Here is a 15162-nt window from a genome sequence, read left to right as displayed (position 1 = left end):
CTTTCTTTAATAGAAATGAATAATGATTTTAAGTGTCAAAGATACTCAATTGCTGTTTGGATCAAAAAATTTTTAAATTTTTAATTGAGAAAACAAGAATGCATGAGACTAAAAATATAAATAGAAAATTTTTGCCCCTTACTTTTTCCTTTTTTTCACTCATTCATTTCCTCTCTTCCTCTCTCCTTCCTCTCTCTTTCTTTCTCCTTCACACCAATTCTCTCCCTCCCTCCCTCCCTCCCTCCCTCCCTCCCTCCCTTCCTTCCTTCCTTCCTTCCTTCTTCTTCTTTCTTTCCACAAGAGCTTTCTCTGGATAGGCTAGCCTTGAGCTTGTGATCACTCTGCCTCTGCCCTCCAAGTGCTAGGACTGTAGGGATAAACTTCATACCAGGCTCTTTCTACACATTTTTAAAGGCTCTTCCAAAGACAACGCCACATCAGGCGGTTCACTTTCCATGACATAATTCAGTCATTAGACTGCGAAAGCCCCTTAGAAAATGTGGTCTTGAGAAAGTGGTAGACACATCATAAAGTTTAGTGGAATAAATCCATCAGCAAGCATTTATGGGGTACCTAAGCCATTCCTGTTCCTGTGAAAGAGTGTGAATGTTAGTCTCTGCTCTTAATTGAATGTTTCAGATATTTCTGAAATGGAGAAACTGTCAATCTACCAAGCATTTATAATGTTGTTTTTCTTTGTTTGCTTGTTTTCAATCTTTTTAGTTAGTTTGATATGAAGCTCAGGCAGACCTTCAACTCATGGATCCCTTTTCCCCAGTCTCCTGGATGCTAAGATTACTTGCATGCCACACTGGCCTATTTGGAATGATTTTTTTTCCCAGACAATATGACTAAAAATACTACAGGTTCCCAGGACACACTGAATGGGAAGAATCATGTTCTGGTAATGAACTGGAAGGCCCTAAGTAGCAACGGTAGCTTTTCAGTAAAGAGTGACATTGAAGATTGGCACACCAGGAAGAAACAGAGCCTTCTCTGGTCACAGTCGCAAATATGTGGAGTACGAAGAAAGAAAAATAAACGTGTTTTCTTTGCAGTTCCTGTCCAGGCTGTTATCAGTGCTCAGCAGCTCTGGGTGGCTCTTCTTCCATCACCAGTAATAAAAAGCAGGCCTCCTATGATCTTCTTGGAACTTAAAGGAACGCAAAACAAGGCTTGCGAGGGCAATGAGGAGAGGGGTTAGGCTGAGAAATGAGTCATCTGCCTTTTTGGCTGGTCTTTTCTCTGCCTTGCTTCAGCTCCCTTCCTGGTCTTTGGCCAATTTATCTTTGTACCATGGCAGAGAGGGACTTAAATACTTCATAGCCCATCTTCTCCTGGCTCATTGCTATTATGAGCTGACAAGAAAGGCAGCTCATCTGCCTTCTCATCTCTTGTGGGAGGGAAGACTCAGCCTTGTTGATCAGGCTTAGTGTTTACTTACCTTGTTGTTTCGCTCAATCCCAACATAATGTGCTTCTTCCGGGATCAGAGCAGAGAGTTCAGCTTCGTAGGCTCCTTCCCCCTCGTTTCTCGCATTTATTGTGAGCATGAGGTGGTTTTCATCCCCAATAATTATCTGATGCTTATCTCTGAAAACACAGTTTAAAAGGAATGATTATGCAACCTCATACCGCTGGATTCATGAATATTCTATTTAAGAAATTTAAATAATGTGTGCCTATAATCTAAGCACTCAGGAGACTAGGGTAGGAGAATTGAAAATTTGAGACCATCCTGGACTATTAGACTATATATCAAAGGTCTGTGTTAAAACAAACAAACAAACAAACAACAAACAAACCAAGAAAAATAATGAGTAGGCAGAAAAGAAAAAGGGAAAATGGTAAATGCAAGGCTAGGACCGAGAAAGAAGACAGATGGTCATGAAAGGCTTGTAGGAAGATTTAAGAGAGCAAGTTCTGAGTGGGGAAGGTGGGAAAATGTTGCTGTTGTGCAAGCAACTATTTAACAAAGGTTCTAAAAAATAAAATTGATACATATCATTGTGGATTCCAGTGTTGTGTCTTCCCACTGTGACCAGTCTGAAGCTATCAGCAGAGTGAGTAGTTGGCTAACAAAATCCCTGCAAACTTAGCATTTGACTTCAGAGCCAGAGCGAAGAGCTCTCAGCCCCTTCATATCACTGAGAACACCCATTAAGGAGAGAGGGAGCTGCAGGGAGAGAAAGAGGGCTCCTTTAGACAGCAATAGAGGGAGGGCTCACAGGAATGTGATGCGAAGAGGGAAAAGCAGGCAGGCGGAACAGAATCTCAAATGGCCGATAGAGGGTTTTGAAGTATTTTAAGCAAATTTAGTTCACTTTGAACTCCAAATGAAACCAATATTTAGAAGTGCCATTTCCACTTTTGACCCCTCCTCAAAGCTATTGCTTTTGACACTTAGTGAGTTATGAACATTGAGGCAGGTCCCCGGAGAGATTACCATGCAGATTCCAAACCCTGGTAGCTCAGGAGTTCCTGGGTGAGAGGAGTAGAGCCATGCTTTTCCACCCAGGGATGCCTCATGCCGTACTCCTGTTTCTTTCCACAACACAGCCGTGCAATGACCGGCTCCAGAGCCAGGGCTCACCATTACCGGCAACTGTGGAGACCTTTGATTCTCATTTGACTTCTGACACCTTCTGCTTGACCTCCCGGTGTGCCTTTTAAGTCCTCCCGCCAGTAAATTAAAATTAATTTTGTTTCGACAGTTTTAAGGAGGCCTTTAAGTCATGGGGTGCTGTGAAAACAAGTTTGGTTAAGGTGTGGACTGAAGCTTTTCTCACTTGACTGAGGCAAGTAAATGTAACCTGAGCCATACCACACATGAGTTTACGTTCAACAAAAACCCCCTTTGCCCCAGACTCTTGCTGAAAGATGAAATGGCCCAGGCAAGACCTCAGGGTGTGTCAGTTGACACCAGTGACAGGGAACTGACCAGATCAGAGTCAAATCCAAAGCGTGGCCACACTCAAGAATTTCACGAATCACCCCCCACCCCAGCCCGTGTCCCCGCCCATTTCTTGGAAGAATATACTTTCTCAAAGGATGCCTTCCGTAAACACCCACAGCCCACCAGGTGTGGTGCCCACATTTGTCTGTTTAAACTTACGGTCTCGCCGACAGCCTCAAGTCAGGAACACACAGATTGTCTTCTCCACAGTCCACCAGGATTCGAGCCTGTGTCGAGCAAGGAAGCATCAGAGAGAATCTGAGAAAGCCCAGGTCACATCCTTCCTCTTGAAGATTCTAAAGGGTTCCATTGACTAAACTGAAGCTTTTGTTTTCCGCTGCACAGGAGGCTACCCAAAGCCATATAACATGACATAGAGTGACAGAGGTTTATTTTATGGCCCATTCCCAGTTTGCTCTGAAATGTTTGCAGATGATGCTAGCTGGCACCACTGTGAGAATTGCTGCCTGCATTGCTTCCGTTGCTGCTACATTTGAACAAATTAAATCCTAGTTGCATAAGGGGAGAAAGGCTTCCAAAAGTCCAATGAGGAAGTATGTTCCAGTTAGTAACATACTCCTACTGCTGTCTACCTCTGTGCACAGATGGAAATAAAAAGGGTGGCTTTCATCTCCAGGTCACACGAGCAACTCTCTCCAGAGAACGGGAGAGACAATGCCTTTAGACGTTGGCATCATGGACATACCTGCTCAGTGACTACATTGTCCCTGTAGTGGTTCAAAATTGGCTTCACTTCCAGGCCATCTTTAAAGGTGGAATCATCCAAACTGTAGTTCAGGCTAATGTTGATTGGAGATAATTTATCTCGGAATTCAGTTTCATCCTACAGGGGAGAAGAACACCAACTCAGGCCCATGAGATGAGTACAAGATGTTAGTCTGTGACAAACAGGCTGCACCGGACTCTCATCAGTGCTAGGGAATGACAGCGTTCACTGCCACAGGCTGAACTGGCTGCTGATGTGGTTTGCGGCAGCTGGCGTGAATAAAGTATGTCTAGTGATGAAGTCACGGCTTTCCTGGGATACTCCAGAACACCAGTTTCCAACCTGTTGTCACAACACCTTCAGTGGGTGGGATGACCCTTTCACAGGGGTCACATAGCAGATATTTACCTTATGTTTCATAACAGCAGCAAAATTACAGTTATGAAGGAGCAACTTAAATAGTCACCACAATGCGAGGAAGGGTCACGGCACTAGGAAGGTTGAGAGCCGCTGCTTTAGAGGCGGCCCAGACCTGCAGTGCCTGTCACTGACTCAGTCATCAAGTAAAACATCATGTTTATAACCATTCCATGCCAGAGAACTTCGTGAATCAGGAATTTTTGGTTTTGATGAAGTTGCCAGAAGGTTCTCTTGGGCTCAGTGAAAGAAAGCATCTTTTCCCTTTTTTTTTTATTTTTTAAGTTCTTTAATGAACTTCAGAATACCTTCAGCACATTTGAAGATTCCTCAGATAAAGAAACAGAAGTCCTCCTGCGGTGAGGACACAGCAGCAAGCGCTAAGCATTAAGCCCTTCAGCTGTGCTAGCCGAGGTCATACAAGCTGGGGCGAGGGGTGTCCTGGGCCTGGTCTCTCATTCTCAACTGTAGTTGTGAACTATTGGTCCTTACTAGGATTCTTCCTGCTCACCAAGTCCCTGACAGGAAGAGAGAAAAACGGGACTATTGATCACTGTCTAACAACTGGCAGCTTGACCAGTGGATAATGGGGTTCCAGATATTTTGAATTTTAAATTTCATGAGGATTTGTAAAACCACATCACCTTTATCAGCATGATTACAAATTATTTTTAATGAAAATTTGGTTGTCTAAATGCCTTCCTAGGCCCCCTCTAAATGTATCCTGATAAGATCTAACAGGACATGTATAGGATAAAAAAATATCAAATAAGTTGCGCTGAACTTTCATGTATGAGGGAAGGGAGGCAGTTAAAAATTAGAACCACCTGAGTTAAGGGCTCTTATCAAGATTTTGTCCAGAACAAGAAAGAAGCCTTAGAAATTAAGAGCAACAAATCATTGGGTTAGTTAAAGCCAGGGTCAGCAAGAAAGTATTCCACCTTAAGCTAGAGTCTCCTCCCAAGGAAATAAAAGCAGACAGGCGGGATGTGTGGCAATCATGGTGGTTAGCTAGACAGAAACAGTTGGAATTTGGATTTGAATGAGAGACACCCCAGGGGTGATTGCTAGAAAACTTACTCGAAGGTAAACCAGAAAATCCTGGCAGTGGAGCGATTTCTGCTGCTTTATCACAAAGGGGAAGGTGAGATGGGACTGATGGTTGTGGAGGAAGAGCGTCCGCTTGATGGCTCCTTTTTGCTTCAGGAAATCTAACTGCACCTCAGCCATCAGGGCTGAAGGACAGACAGGGTAAACAAAGTCATGGGAGAAAAAGCATTGGGCAAACGCAGTGCTGTCAGGGGAAGGGACTCATTTCAAGATGCTTATTCAGGAAAACTTTCATAGTTGGATCAAACAACAATAAGCTGGCATATTAAAATAAATACCCCCCAGCATCTAATTGTTTTGTGGTTTGCATGCATGTGTGGTGTGTGTGCGCGCGCATGTGTGCACGTGTGTGTGTGTGTGTGTGTGTGTGTGTGTGTGTGTGTGGTATGGTGTGGTGTGTGTGTATGTGTGTGTGTGTGTGTATGTGTGTGTGGTGTGCATGGTGTGTGTGTACGTGTGGAAGCCAGAGGTTGAGACTGGGTGTCTTACTTGATTCTCCCCCGACACACACACACACTTATGTTTTGAGAGCATGATTGGCTAGGGTGACTGGCAAGTGAGGTCTGGGGAGTGCCTCTTCCTACCTCTCCAGCCCTGGGATTACAGAAGCACCTGCCACATTTGGCTTTTATATAGTACTGAAGATTTAAATCTAGATCCTCAGGCTTGTATAGCAAGCACTGTACAATGGAGCAATCTCCCCAGCCCGTGTTTTGTAACATTAAAAAAAAAAATACAACATGCCACTTTCCCAACAATTATGTTTTTGATAGCTAATACCCATGAAGTAGTATGAATTAGAAAGTTTTAAAATGTACAATAGAAATTTGAGTCTTAATAAAGGGCTCTTTAGTTTTCTATTGTTTGTGCAGAGAAAGACATGGGATAGCGTAAAAAGAAAATGTGCTCACCTACTGTATCTGAGATGCTCTGGCCTGCCACAGATGCACAGACTCCTAGAGAAAAGCTGTGGCAAGACAGTAGTCAGAGGTTATTGTTAGTGAAGTTTTGAATTCAAGATTGGAAGTTTCCTTCCCCTCCTTCCAGGTAAAGTGAACACAAGTTCTCCCCCGATACTATTAATTATACATACATGCACATGTGCATGCATGCACACACACACATACACACAGAGACTCTCTCCCTCTCTCTCACCAGCTCGACACAATACTGATATAATAGACACAAGTAGCTTTGGATAGGAAAACAAATACTTGAAAATATTACTAGAGATTTAATCAGTTGATTAATTAATACCCCACTTGTCTTTATGCAATAAATACATATGAATATCCTCATTGTGCCATGGAACAAAGGACTGGGCAACACTGTGGGAGAAATGCGATGGAAGAGCCTGGAGAACAGCAAAACATAGCTCCACTTGAGGCGCTGGAAGATTTTCAGTGTGGTTAGAGCTCCTGGCTGGATGAGGAGGCTGGCAGGTTTGGTTGATGAGTGCGGAACAGGGCTTTGAAGTAATGGTAAAGCGTGCGAATTTAATCTCAAGCATGGGGCAGCATGCTGGTCTTAACATCAGCCAGCCACTCTGCTGGGAGGAGACTGGAACTTGGTGTCTTGAAAGCAGTGAGGTAGTGGTGGAGGTGGAGGGAAAGAGGAGGAGGGGAGAAAGAAAGGTGAACCATCTCACTCATTGTGAACTAGCTGTTCACAACGGTGTGGATAAAAAGACAGTGACAACTGAGTGGAAGACCCTGTAAGTTTGCCTTCAACATGCATTAACCGCCATCTAAGAAATGTTTATGGACTGCCTCATGACCTGAACTTCTGCTGGTCTGTGGCCAGAGACTGAATGAGAGATGTCCACTTGTCTCCGCCTGCTGGTACTGAATATTCTCCCCTTCCCCCTGAAATAGTCTACCAGCCAGGAAGCAGACAGGGGCTGTGCACATTGCTAAGAAGGTAGAAATGTAAGAGAATAGATAACTTAGTGGAAGTCTTAACATTTTTTGCTTAAAAAGACTCTAGTATGATTTGAGTATTTCTATGGGATTCAAAAGAAGCAAATGCCCTCCAATCATGCTTAAATTGAATGTCAGCTTCCTGTGTCAAATGTAACAAAAATGTGTCACATCTGGGATTCATCTATGTCTGTGACCTCAGTGTCTCCCTTCAGGGCAAGTAATTCGCCACACACCGTTTAGTCAAAAGTTTCCTGAGATGTCTGTGCTATTACAAGTGTTTACACCATTTCCCCAGAGAAATCACACACTCAAGCCCACTTCTCCTTCAATTAGAATTATTCAAGGAAGGTAGGTAATCAAATCTTTTCATTTTCTGGCAGTTCTGGCCTCCCAAACTGGATTATTTTTTTCCTCGTGCCCAGCTTTTCCAGAAGCACTTGGTGTGTGTCACATGGTCTACTGCCTGTGTCTTTCCCGTGATTCCTCAGCAGAGACAAAGCTTTGGCAAAATAAATTCACATTTGTGATAAAATTATCAGCATATGAAATTAAAATGGATTTAGATAAGTTAATGCTTACACAACATGAAGCAATATACTTTTATAAGGGAGTCAGTTACAGCTGTGAAGTGGGCATTATCTTTGGTAAGAGGGGATCTGGTGAATGCTGTCAGCTGAAGGGTTTAATCTAAGTGTATGAATTATGTCAGAGTACATCTGTACTTCTTCCTTAGTTTCCCCTTTCTGTTACTTCAACATTATTAACAGTTGGATACTAACTTTTTCCATTCAAATTTAATATAACTGCGATAGCCTGCTCGATGGTTGATAGTATCATTTCAACCTGAACAGGCAAAAGATGGCTCCAGATGAAAGGTCTGTTCAAGGTGGCAGCTTTTTCATAATTCTGTCCTACACTAAAATGAAAATTTCAGAATTCTACAGTCAGGGAGGATCATATTCATTCTAAATACAGAAAAATATTTATTATCTGTCACTACAGATTCACCATGAGTTTGATACCAAAGAACCAGATCCATTCTCAGGTTGATACATAATTATGAATTGTGTCAGGCAAAGCTGTGAAATATGAGTTAATTTGAAATATACTATCAAGCCATGGTTTATGTTCAGATTCAGCAAAGTCCGTTAGCCTAAGGATTTTTGATTAGAGAAATAAAGCAAAGCCAAACGGGAGCTACATGACTTCAACTGCATGCTCTCACTGTGTACATGTGAAAGAGACTCTTGGCAGACAGGCTGGCAGGATGGCCAAGGCAGGATCCTCACGCTATTTGCCCTTCCCAAGCCCGTGAACAAGGAGCTTGTGGTGCAAGTCTGCTCATGGTTAGGTATGAAGGGAAAATGAGATAAATGCGAAACGTGATTTCAAACTACGAAGCCAGATGTGGGGGCTGATGCTCAGTTGGTCCAGGGCTTGCTGCGGAAGCATGAGACTCAGGGTTTGGACACCGACCCCCAGAAGAAACCCGGAGGCCCAACAGCAACCACACCAGTGCTGGGGCTGGAGCCAGGAGGAGGTGCAGCGACACGTGACTCCAGGGCAGTGGTTCTCAACGTGTGGGTGGCGGCCCTTTTGGGGATCAAATGGTCCTTTCACAGGAGTCACATATTGGATATCCTGTATATTAGATATTTACATTACATAATCAAATTATGTAAGATTTATAATGAAATTATAAAGTAGCAACCAAAACAATGTTATGGTTAGTGGTCTCCACGACAGGAGGAACCGTATTAGTGTCGCAGCATTAGGAAGGCTGAGAACCACTGTTGGAGGGCGTCTGGCCCACCAGGGTAGCCTAACTGAGGAGCTCGAGGCTCACGGAGAGACCCTGTCTCAAAACTAAGATAGGGACAGACCCCTGATGCCAACCTGTGGCCTCCACACAGCTGTGCACACACACCCACGTGCATATGTGCACACTCCGAGCAATACATACACCACACAAGCAGCAGGCACATGCACAATAAATAAGGATGGAAGTACAAAGCAAACAAGCACTAATTCTCATTCGTTTATTGTTGTGCAGATACGTACTTGATGTGTATGTGTTGCGGGGCACACATGCCATGGTGCTCGTTTGGAGATCAGAGGACAGGGTAAAGGTGGCTTTCCTTCCACCTTTACTCCGGCTCTGGGCAGTGAACTCAGGTCCCACGGCATGTGTGCCTTTACTATTTGAGCCACCTCATTGGTCCAATTATTAGCGATTCAACTCCACTTTAACTTTGAAAAGTATCTGATTTTACATAATGTCATTCATATCTGAAAATCTCCTTTTTTTTTTTTTAGATTGGAGAAGTAGTTTGTTTTATGTTCATAAGACATAAAATACAGTTTTTCTCACTAGTATCCAATTAGCTTAATATTTATTTCACTGAACTTCACTTCCTTCTTCCTAATGGAGCAATGCCTACAGCAGATATTTTATAAAACCAGACAGTTGACTGAATGACACAGAAATCCACATGGAAGGAAGTGAGGAGTGATTTGTGAGTAGAGTTTGCAAAAGGGTTCATGTACAGTACAAGCTGATGTCAAATCAGGCCAGAGTTAGAGCAAAGATGCCTTTCAAGCACTTTGGGTAAATTATGCACAAAGCATTTGACACAAGTCAGCTGTCTGCTTTCTGTCTTCTGTCTGGTTGGTTGCTTTGTGGTCCTGAGGATAGAACCCAGGGAACTCTACCACTGAGATACACCCTCAACCCCCAACTTTGTGTCTCAATATTCTGAAACACACAAAAACTTTTGCACTTGAAAATAAAGTATCTTTCAGAAAAAGGTACAATAGGATTAAGTAACAGTAATGTGATAGGATTAAATAACAGTAGTATAATTGTCCACAGAGCAAATGACATTTTATCTTAGTAGCTTGACTCCAGGGGACAAGAAAATGGCTGCTGAAAAGAAAGGCACTAGCCGAGGGGCTGTTGGCATTGATGGCACTGCTTGTCCTCAGCAGTGTGAACACGGGTGGGTTGCCAGGGTCCTAGCAGGCCACATATTCCATGCCCATGCATACACAGCAGCACTCACTGACTCCGTGATTAAATAAAGAACTACAAGCAAAGTACATGAAGTTTTGAGGGAGAGATGGTGAGAGTCCTGGAGGAAACTGGGAGTGGATTGAGGGGTGGATATAGTCAAAATACATTCTATACACGCATGAAAGTTTTTAAAGACTAATAATAAAATATTTTTCCCTGAACAGAAGTAAAAAGCTCTATATTGTTTGAAAAAGATTCCAATCTCTTTTTGAAATCCACAAAACTGAAACTCTAAGGAAGAAAATCATTGATTTCGAAATAAACACATTCTGTCCTGGACTGTTGCCATCATGTTAAAAGAACGCAGGGTGGAAACTGAGGAGTTTGGAGGTGTGAGCAGAGGGCTCCTTGGAGAACATTAGAGTCTTAATGCTCACAGCCAAGTAGCACTCACAGTTCATTTAGTGTTCATTTAATCACACCAGGCAATAGGAAAATGCTGGCTCCTTCACGTATTCTCTCAGATCAGGTTTTCATTATACTATTTTATGGTTTAAAACTGTTTTAAAATGTGCTCAGGGCATTTCCCAACTACTTTCAAAGGCAGTTAAAGGAAAGGACTGGCCTTCCCACCCCAGGAGCCCCTCACAACAGGATGTTTTCTGAAGAATTCCTCAGGATCCTGGAACTCTCTATTCTCCATCTCCCAAAACTTTGACTCTCATAGAAACTCCTGTCAAAAGGCCATCAGCTACATGCTACAATGGGCAGTAAATAGCTTCTCAGGGTCAATGATGGCTTTATTATTATTATTATTCTGATATTTTCAAGAACTGAACATAATGCCTGAACATTCACCCTGGAAAATGGGGGTGAACCTCAAAATTTTTGTGGCTTTTCCAGAGGAAATGCCCTGATACCATGGGCCAACGCAATGTCTTTTGATGTCTGGGGATCCCACACTAACAAACAAGCTGATATTTTTTTTTTCTTGGGATGTGTTATAATCCAGTTTCACTTTGTCATTTCAGGTGACAGGCGTAATTCAAAAGCTGGGTCAGCCGTGTTTTCCTTTTGTCCCTTTTATGCTCATGATATCATCGCCACAGAGCAGGTCAGAGTACAAAAATCTCCTTTTTAATAACATTGACCTTCAGTCTAGTCGTACATGCCAAGATATAAAACTGCTATTTTAAGCACATGAAACTAAGTAATCCTGACTAGTTTATTTATTTTTAAAAAGAGAAACACAATAGATCTAAAAAGTGGTATCCATAATATGTGCAAAAGTAAGAGGCAAGGTATTTTGGTGTTTTTTGGGTGTGGTCAACATTTAGTGTGCCATGAAAAAGTTTATTTAACTGGGATTTTAAAAAATGTTTTGGTCTTCTTATCTAGAAGTCTGTAGGCTGCAGCAGTGACCTTTGTGCAAGCCCACAGTCTTTGCCACCCAGTCTTGGTCTGTAGTCCAGAAGTCTCAACATCCTCTTGAAGATCTTTCTAGAAATGCAGTGTTCATGTTATCAGGCCCTACCCCAGACTTTCTGCACCCAAATCTGTATTTATTTATCTATTTATCTATTCATTTACTTGTTCTAAAAATAACATCCTAAGCAATTTGAACCTATGTATAGCACTGACTAACTTACCAGGCCACAGGTGTCGGGAACTCTGGAATCTGGCAAGTTTTATTTTCCAGGTTGATAATCATCGGGTGCAGCAGAAGTTGGGCATCCACTGTTACAACTGGCCTCGCTCTGTAGGGAGAAAGCCAGGGCATGGGTGGGACTCATGAATCACAGCAGATCTTTACCCGGCTAAAGGAATTCTTTTTCTAGAAGTCATTGTCAACGTGCCCAGCCTTGCACAATGGATTCTGCTCATGTCATCAACAAGTGGGCATCACATTTAGCTGATGTCCTCTAAACTGTCTGAGGACAGAGAACTCTGAACAAGGAATGCTGGAGGCCTGCCGAGCACGTTACGTCCATTGGCCTGATTTCTTTACTGACTGGACTCCCACACCGTGATAACATAGCGTGATTATAGCACAGCTCCATAATTTTCTTGGAGCCCCATGTTCACATTTTAGGAGACACGTATTTTCCTTAAAGAATTATTTTACGTTTATTTCTGTGTTGTGTGTGTATGACATATGCTGGTGATGGTGGAAGCCAGAGAGGGCATCAGATGTCCTGGAGCTGGAATTACAGGTAACTATAACCACACCATGCAGGAGATGGGAGTCAAACTAGGTCTTCTGCAGGAGCAGCAAGCTCCCTTAACCACTGAGCTGCTCTCAAACCCCAAGGTATGTCTACTCATAATAAGTACATGAGTTTTTTTTTCTTTTAATTTTGTTGGCTCACTGATAATTTTTCAACCTGATTAGCAATTTTTTAGCTAAACTTTGTAGATGTACAAAGTTTACAGAACAATTCTGTATTTCCCCAGAGCAGTGGTTCTCAATCCTGTCTGCACAATGAAATTACTTTGAGAACTTTCGAACAAACACTAGACTCAGACAACATGGGTCCATAGAGCTAGTACTTCTGGGGGTAAGGACCAGGGCTGGAATTTTAAACACACTCTCTGGATGAGTTTAATAGTCGTATATGAGGAGAGAAACTGATGGGAATGGCATTGGAGCCACACTGATGCCATGTTGAATAGATTTTATTTGACAGAAGGAAAGGAGGGCCATGCCTAGGAGCCAAATGCTGTGCAAGCCACTACTTCAATTTCATGATAGCAACAAGGGGCCACTGGGAATTTTTGCAAGCCTCTTGATGATATGTGTATTGTATTATTTTATTTTCAAAATTGTATTATCTTGAAAAAAACAGATGATAAAATGGTATTGGCATGCAAGAGATTTGCTGTGGCCATGGTGTTTGAGTAAAAAGGAAAAGCAAGTGAAAGAAGGTGGGGGTAATAATCCCCTCAAGGGTGGAGAAGAACATCCTGACATTGGCATTGGGCTTTTCTTGGGCAGAGTTGCCTGTGACAGGGTTTCTCTGTCTCCAAGGACTGGCATGCACTTATGTCCTTGTGCCAGAATTAGGTTGGAGCAGCTCATGGAAAATACGGGATTGTCACGGGGTTGTTGTGGATTTGGAGTGTGGCAGACAGAGCCAGGGTTCTGGGCTTTGTCAATTTACGGCCATAAGAATCCTAAGCCTCATACTTTAGAGCTGCTAGGAGTTTCAGCTCTCTGATTCTCTGAATCTGAAGTGAGAAAGGCTGACACAATCAGACCGTGATGTATTTATATTGGGGTTGAGGAAGAAAGGCTGACTGATTTGAGGAAAGTTAACCTTAGGATCTCTCTGGTAGTTAACTATCTAAATCATGGGTCGTTTTCTCATTTGATGAGTTTAATGACTTGTTTAATATTAGTTATATTGGTAGGAGCTTGAGGTTTGCTCTTAAAGCAGGAGAATAAAAACACATAGAAATGAGCAGAAGGTTAAAAACAGACGGGAAAATGCAGCCAGGGTTCTAAAAGGACACAGGAACACTCTCCAGAATAAACAAGTGGGATAGGTCTTTGAATTCTTAAGCAAAACTAACAATAAAAGGAAAATGCAAAAGCATACCAGAGACCACATACCTGTAGACAGCCACTTTCCCTTTTCCAAACGCCCCTACAAGCAAATCTTTAAAAGAAGACAAAATCAAAATACAAGCATACATTCTATAGAAGTAATCAACCTAAACTCCAGATCAGAAATGCTCCTCCCTCAGTCTGAAACTTTCTGAGCACAGACACGATGCTACAAGTGGGAAATCTCCACACCAGAAAACTTCGTTTCATGAACAAAATGTCTAAAAGTTTTGTATAAAATTACTTGCAAGCTGTGTACATAAGGTCTATATAAAATGTAAATGAATTTTGTGTTTATGTTTGGGTCTCATCTCTAAGATCTGTCACTACGTGCATGCACATGTTGCACAACTTGAAGAGAAAATAAGCAGAATCCTAAACATTTCTGGACTCCAGTGTTTCTGTTAAGGGTGGCTCAGCTTTATCCGCACAGAGCTCAAAGTCCGAAGCAGCACACGGATTGTCCCTGAGTGCTGGCCGTAGAGTGACAGCCACAGAAACAGGAGGAATCCACACTGCTCGTAGACTGTTTGGAAGAGTGTGGAGCTTCGGTGTAACAACACGGATGAGTAGCTGGCTTCCAAACACCTTCTGCCCTAGGTCAGTGTTTCAGACATACGTAAGGGCTCACCACGGCATCAGTTTTCCCATTCTCTAGATTCAAGGCAGATGACCCACGAAAAGGCAAAGGGAAATAGTATAAGCTGAGGGCTGACGGTAAGCCTGGCCCATTACATACGCTGCCTTCTTTCTCTCTTACCAAGGACAACTCTAGGAAGCAAGGGTCATTGCCTGTGAGTAGGACACTGTGTCATTCTGAGGCCGCCATTCCCTCTTTCCAGAGAGTGAAGCCAATGAGTATTCTTTTGGCACAGTATCCCATAACATAGCAAACAACTGAAGTATCATCCTGATGATCTTAATTAATAATAATAATAATAATAATAAATAGCACACAGACAAACACACTATGTTATCAAAAATTATTTCCAGTGATTCCTTTTACTTCTATGAGGAAAGTCAAAAGTTTATCAGCTATGCAACTCACAGGGAAACTGAAGGTTGAGAAGACTAGATTACAGACTTACTAACAGTCACATAACCAGGTCAGAGGTGCATCCCAGTGACAGCAATAGTGAAGCCTTGGGCTCTTTGAGGGGCAGCGACTCTATCTAATTTACAGTGGTAATTCTTGATGGAAATACACATTAAAAGTGACCCTGCCTACAGAGTGTACAGAGAACAGACTTGGGAGGAATAAGGGATGGAGAGTGAAACGTACACAGTTCAAACTATAACTGGTTAATTCTGTAAAGGAAAGGATAAGTATTCTTAAAAGAGAAAGAAGCAGAATCTTAGCTTGCAGAGCTGTATGGAGAATGACAGAGCAACTATGGTGTGATGGGATTTC

At 42.5% G+C, this 15162-nt stretch overlaps 1 protein-coding gene across 3 annotated transcripts in view; it reads right to left on the bottom strand.

The window, feature by feature from the left end:
* Nucleotides 1–15162, bottom strand: part of Itga8 (integrin subunit alpha 8) — a 182653-nt gene that overhangs the window by 76913 nt on the left and 90578 nt on the right. For all 3 annotated transcript variants that reach the window (XM_060372339.1, XM_021657791.2, XM_060372338.1), the window contains 7 exons: nt 13758–13803; nt 11794–11901; nt 6121–6176; nt 5180–5334; nt 3662–3799; nt 3115–3182; nt 1445–1592 (listed from right to left, as the gene is read on the bottom strand). In XM_060372339.1, the coding sequence (XP_060228322.1) occupies nt 1445–1592; nt 3115–3182; nt 3662–3799; nt 5180–5334; nt 6121–6176; nt 11794–11901; nt 13758–13803 (719 nt within the window). The remainder of the gene's footprint in view (nt 1–1444; nt 1593–3114; nt 3183–3661; nt 3800–5179; nt 5335–6120; nt 6177–11793; nt 11902–13757; nt 13804–15162) is intronic.

The sequence above is a fragment of the Meriones unguiculatus genome, chromosome 19, assembly GCF_030254825.1.
Source record: "Meriones unguiculatus strain TT.TT164.6M chromosome 19, Bangor_MerUng_6.1, whole genome shotgun sequence".
Taxonomy (NCBI): Eukaryota; Metazoa; Chordata; class Mammalia; order Rodentia; family Muridae; genus Meriones; species Meriones unguiculatus.
Note: the sequence above shows the minus strand (reverse complement) of the source record. Positions and strands in the feature narration are given on the sequence as shown.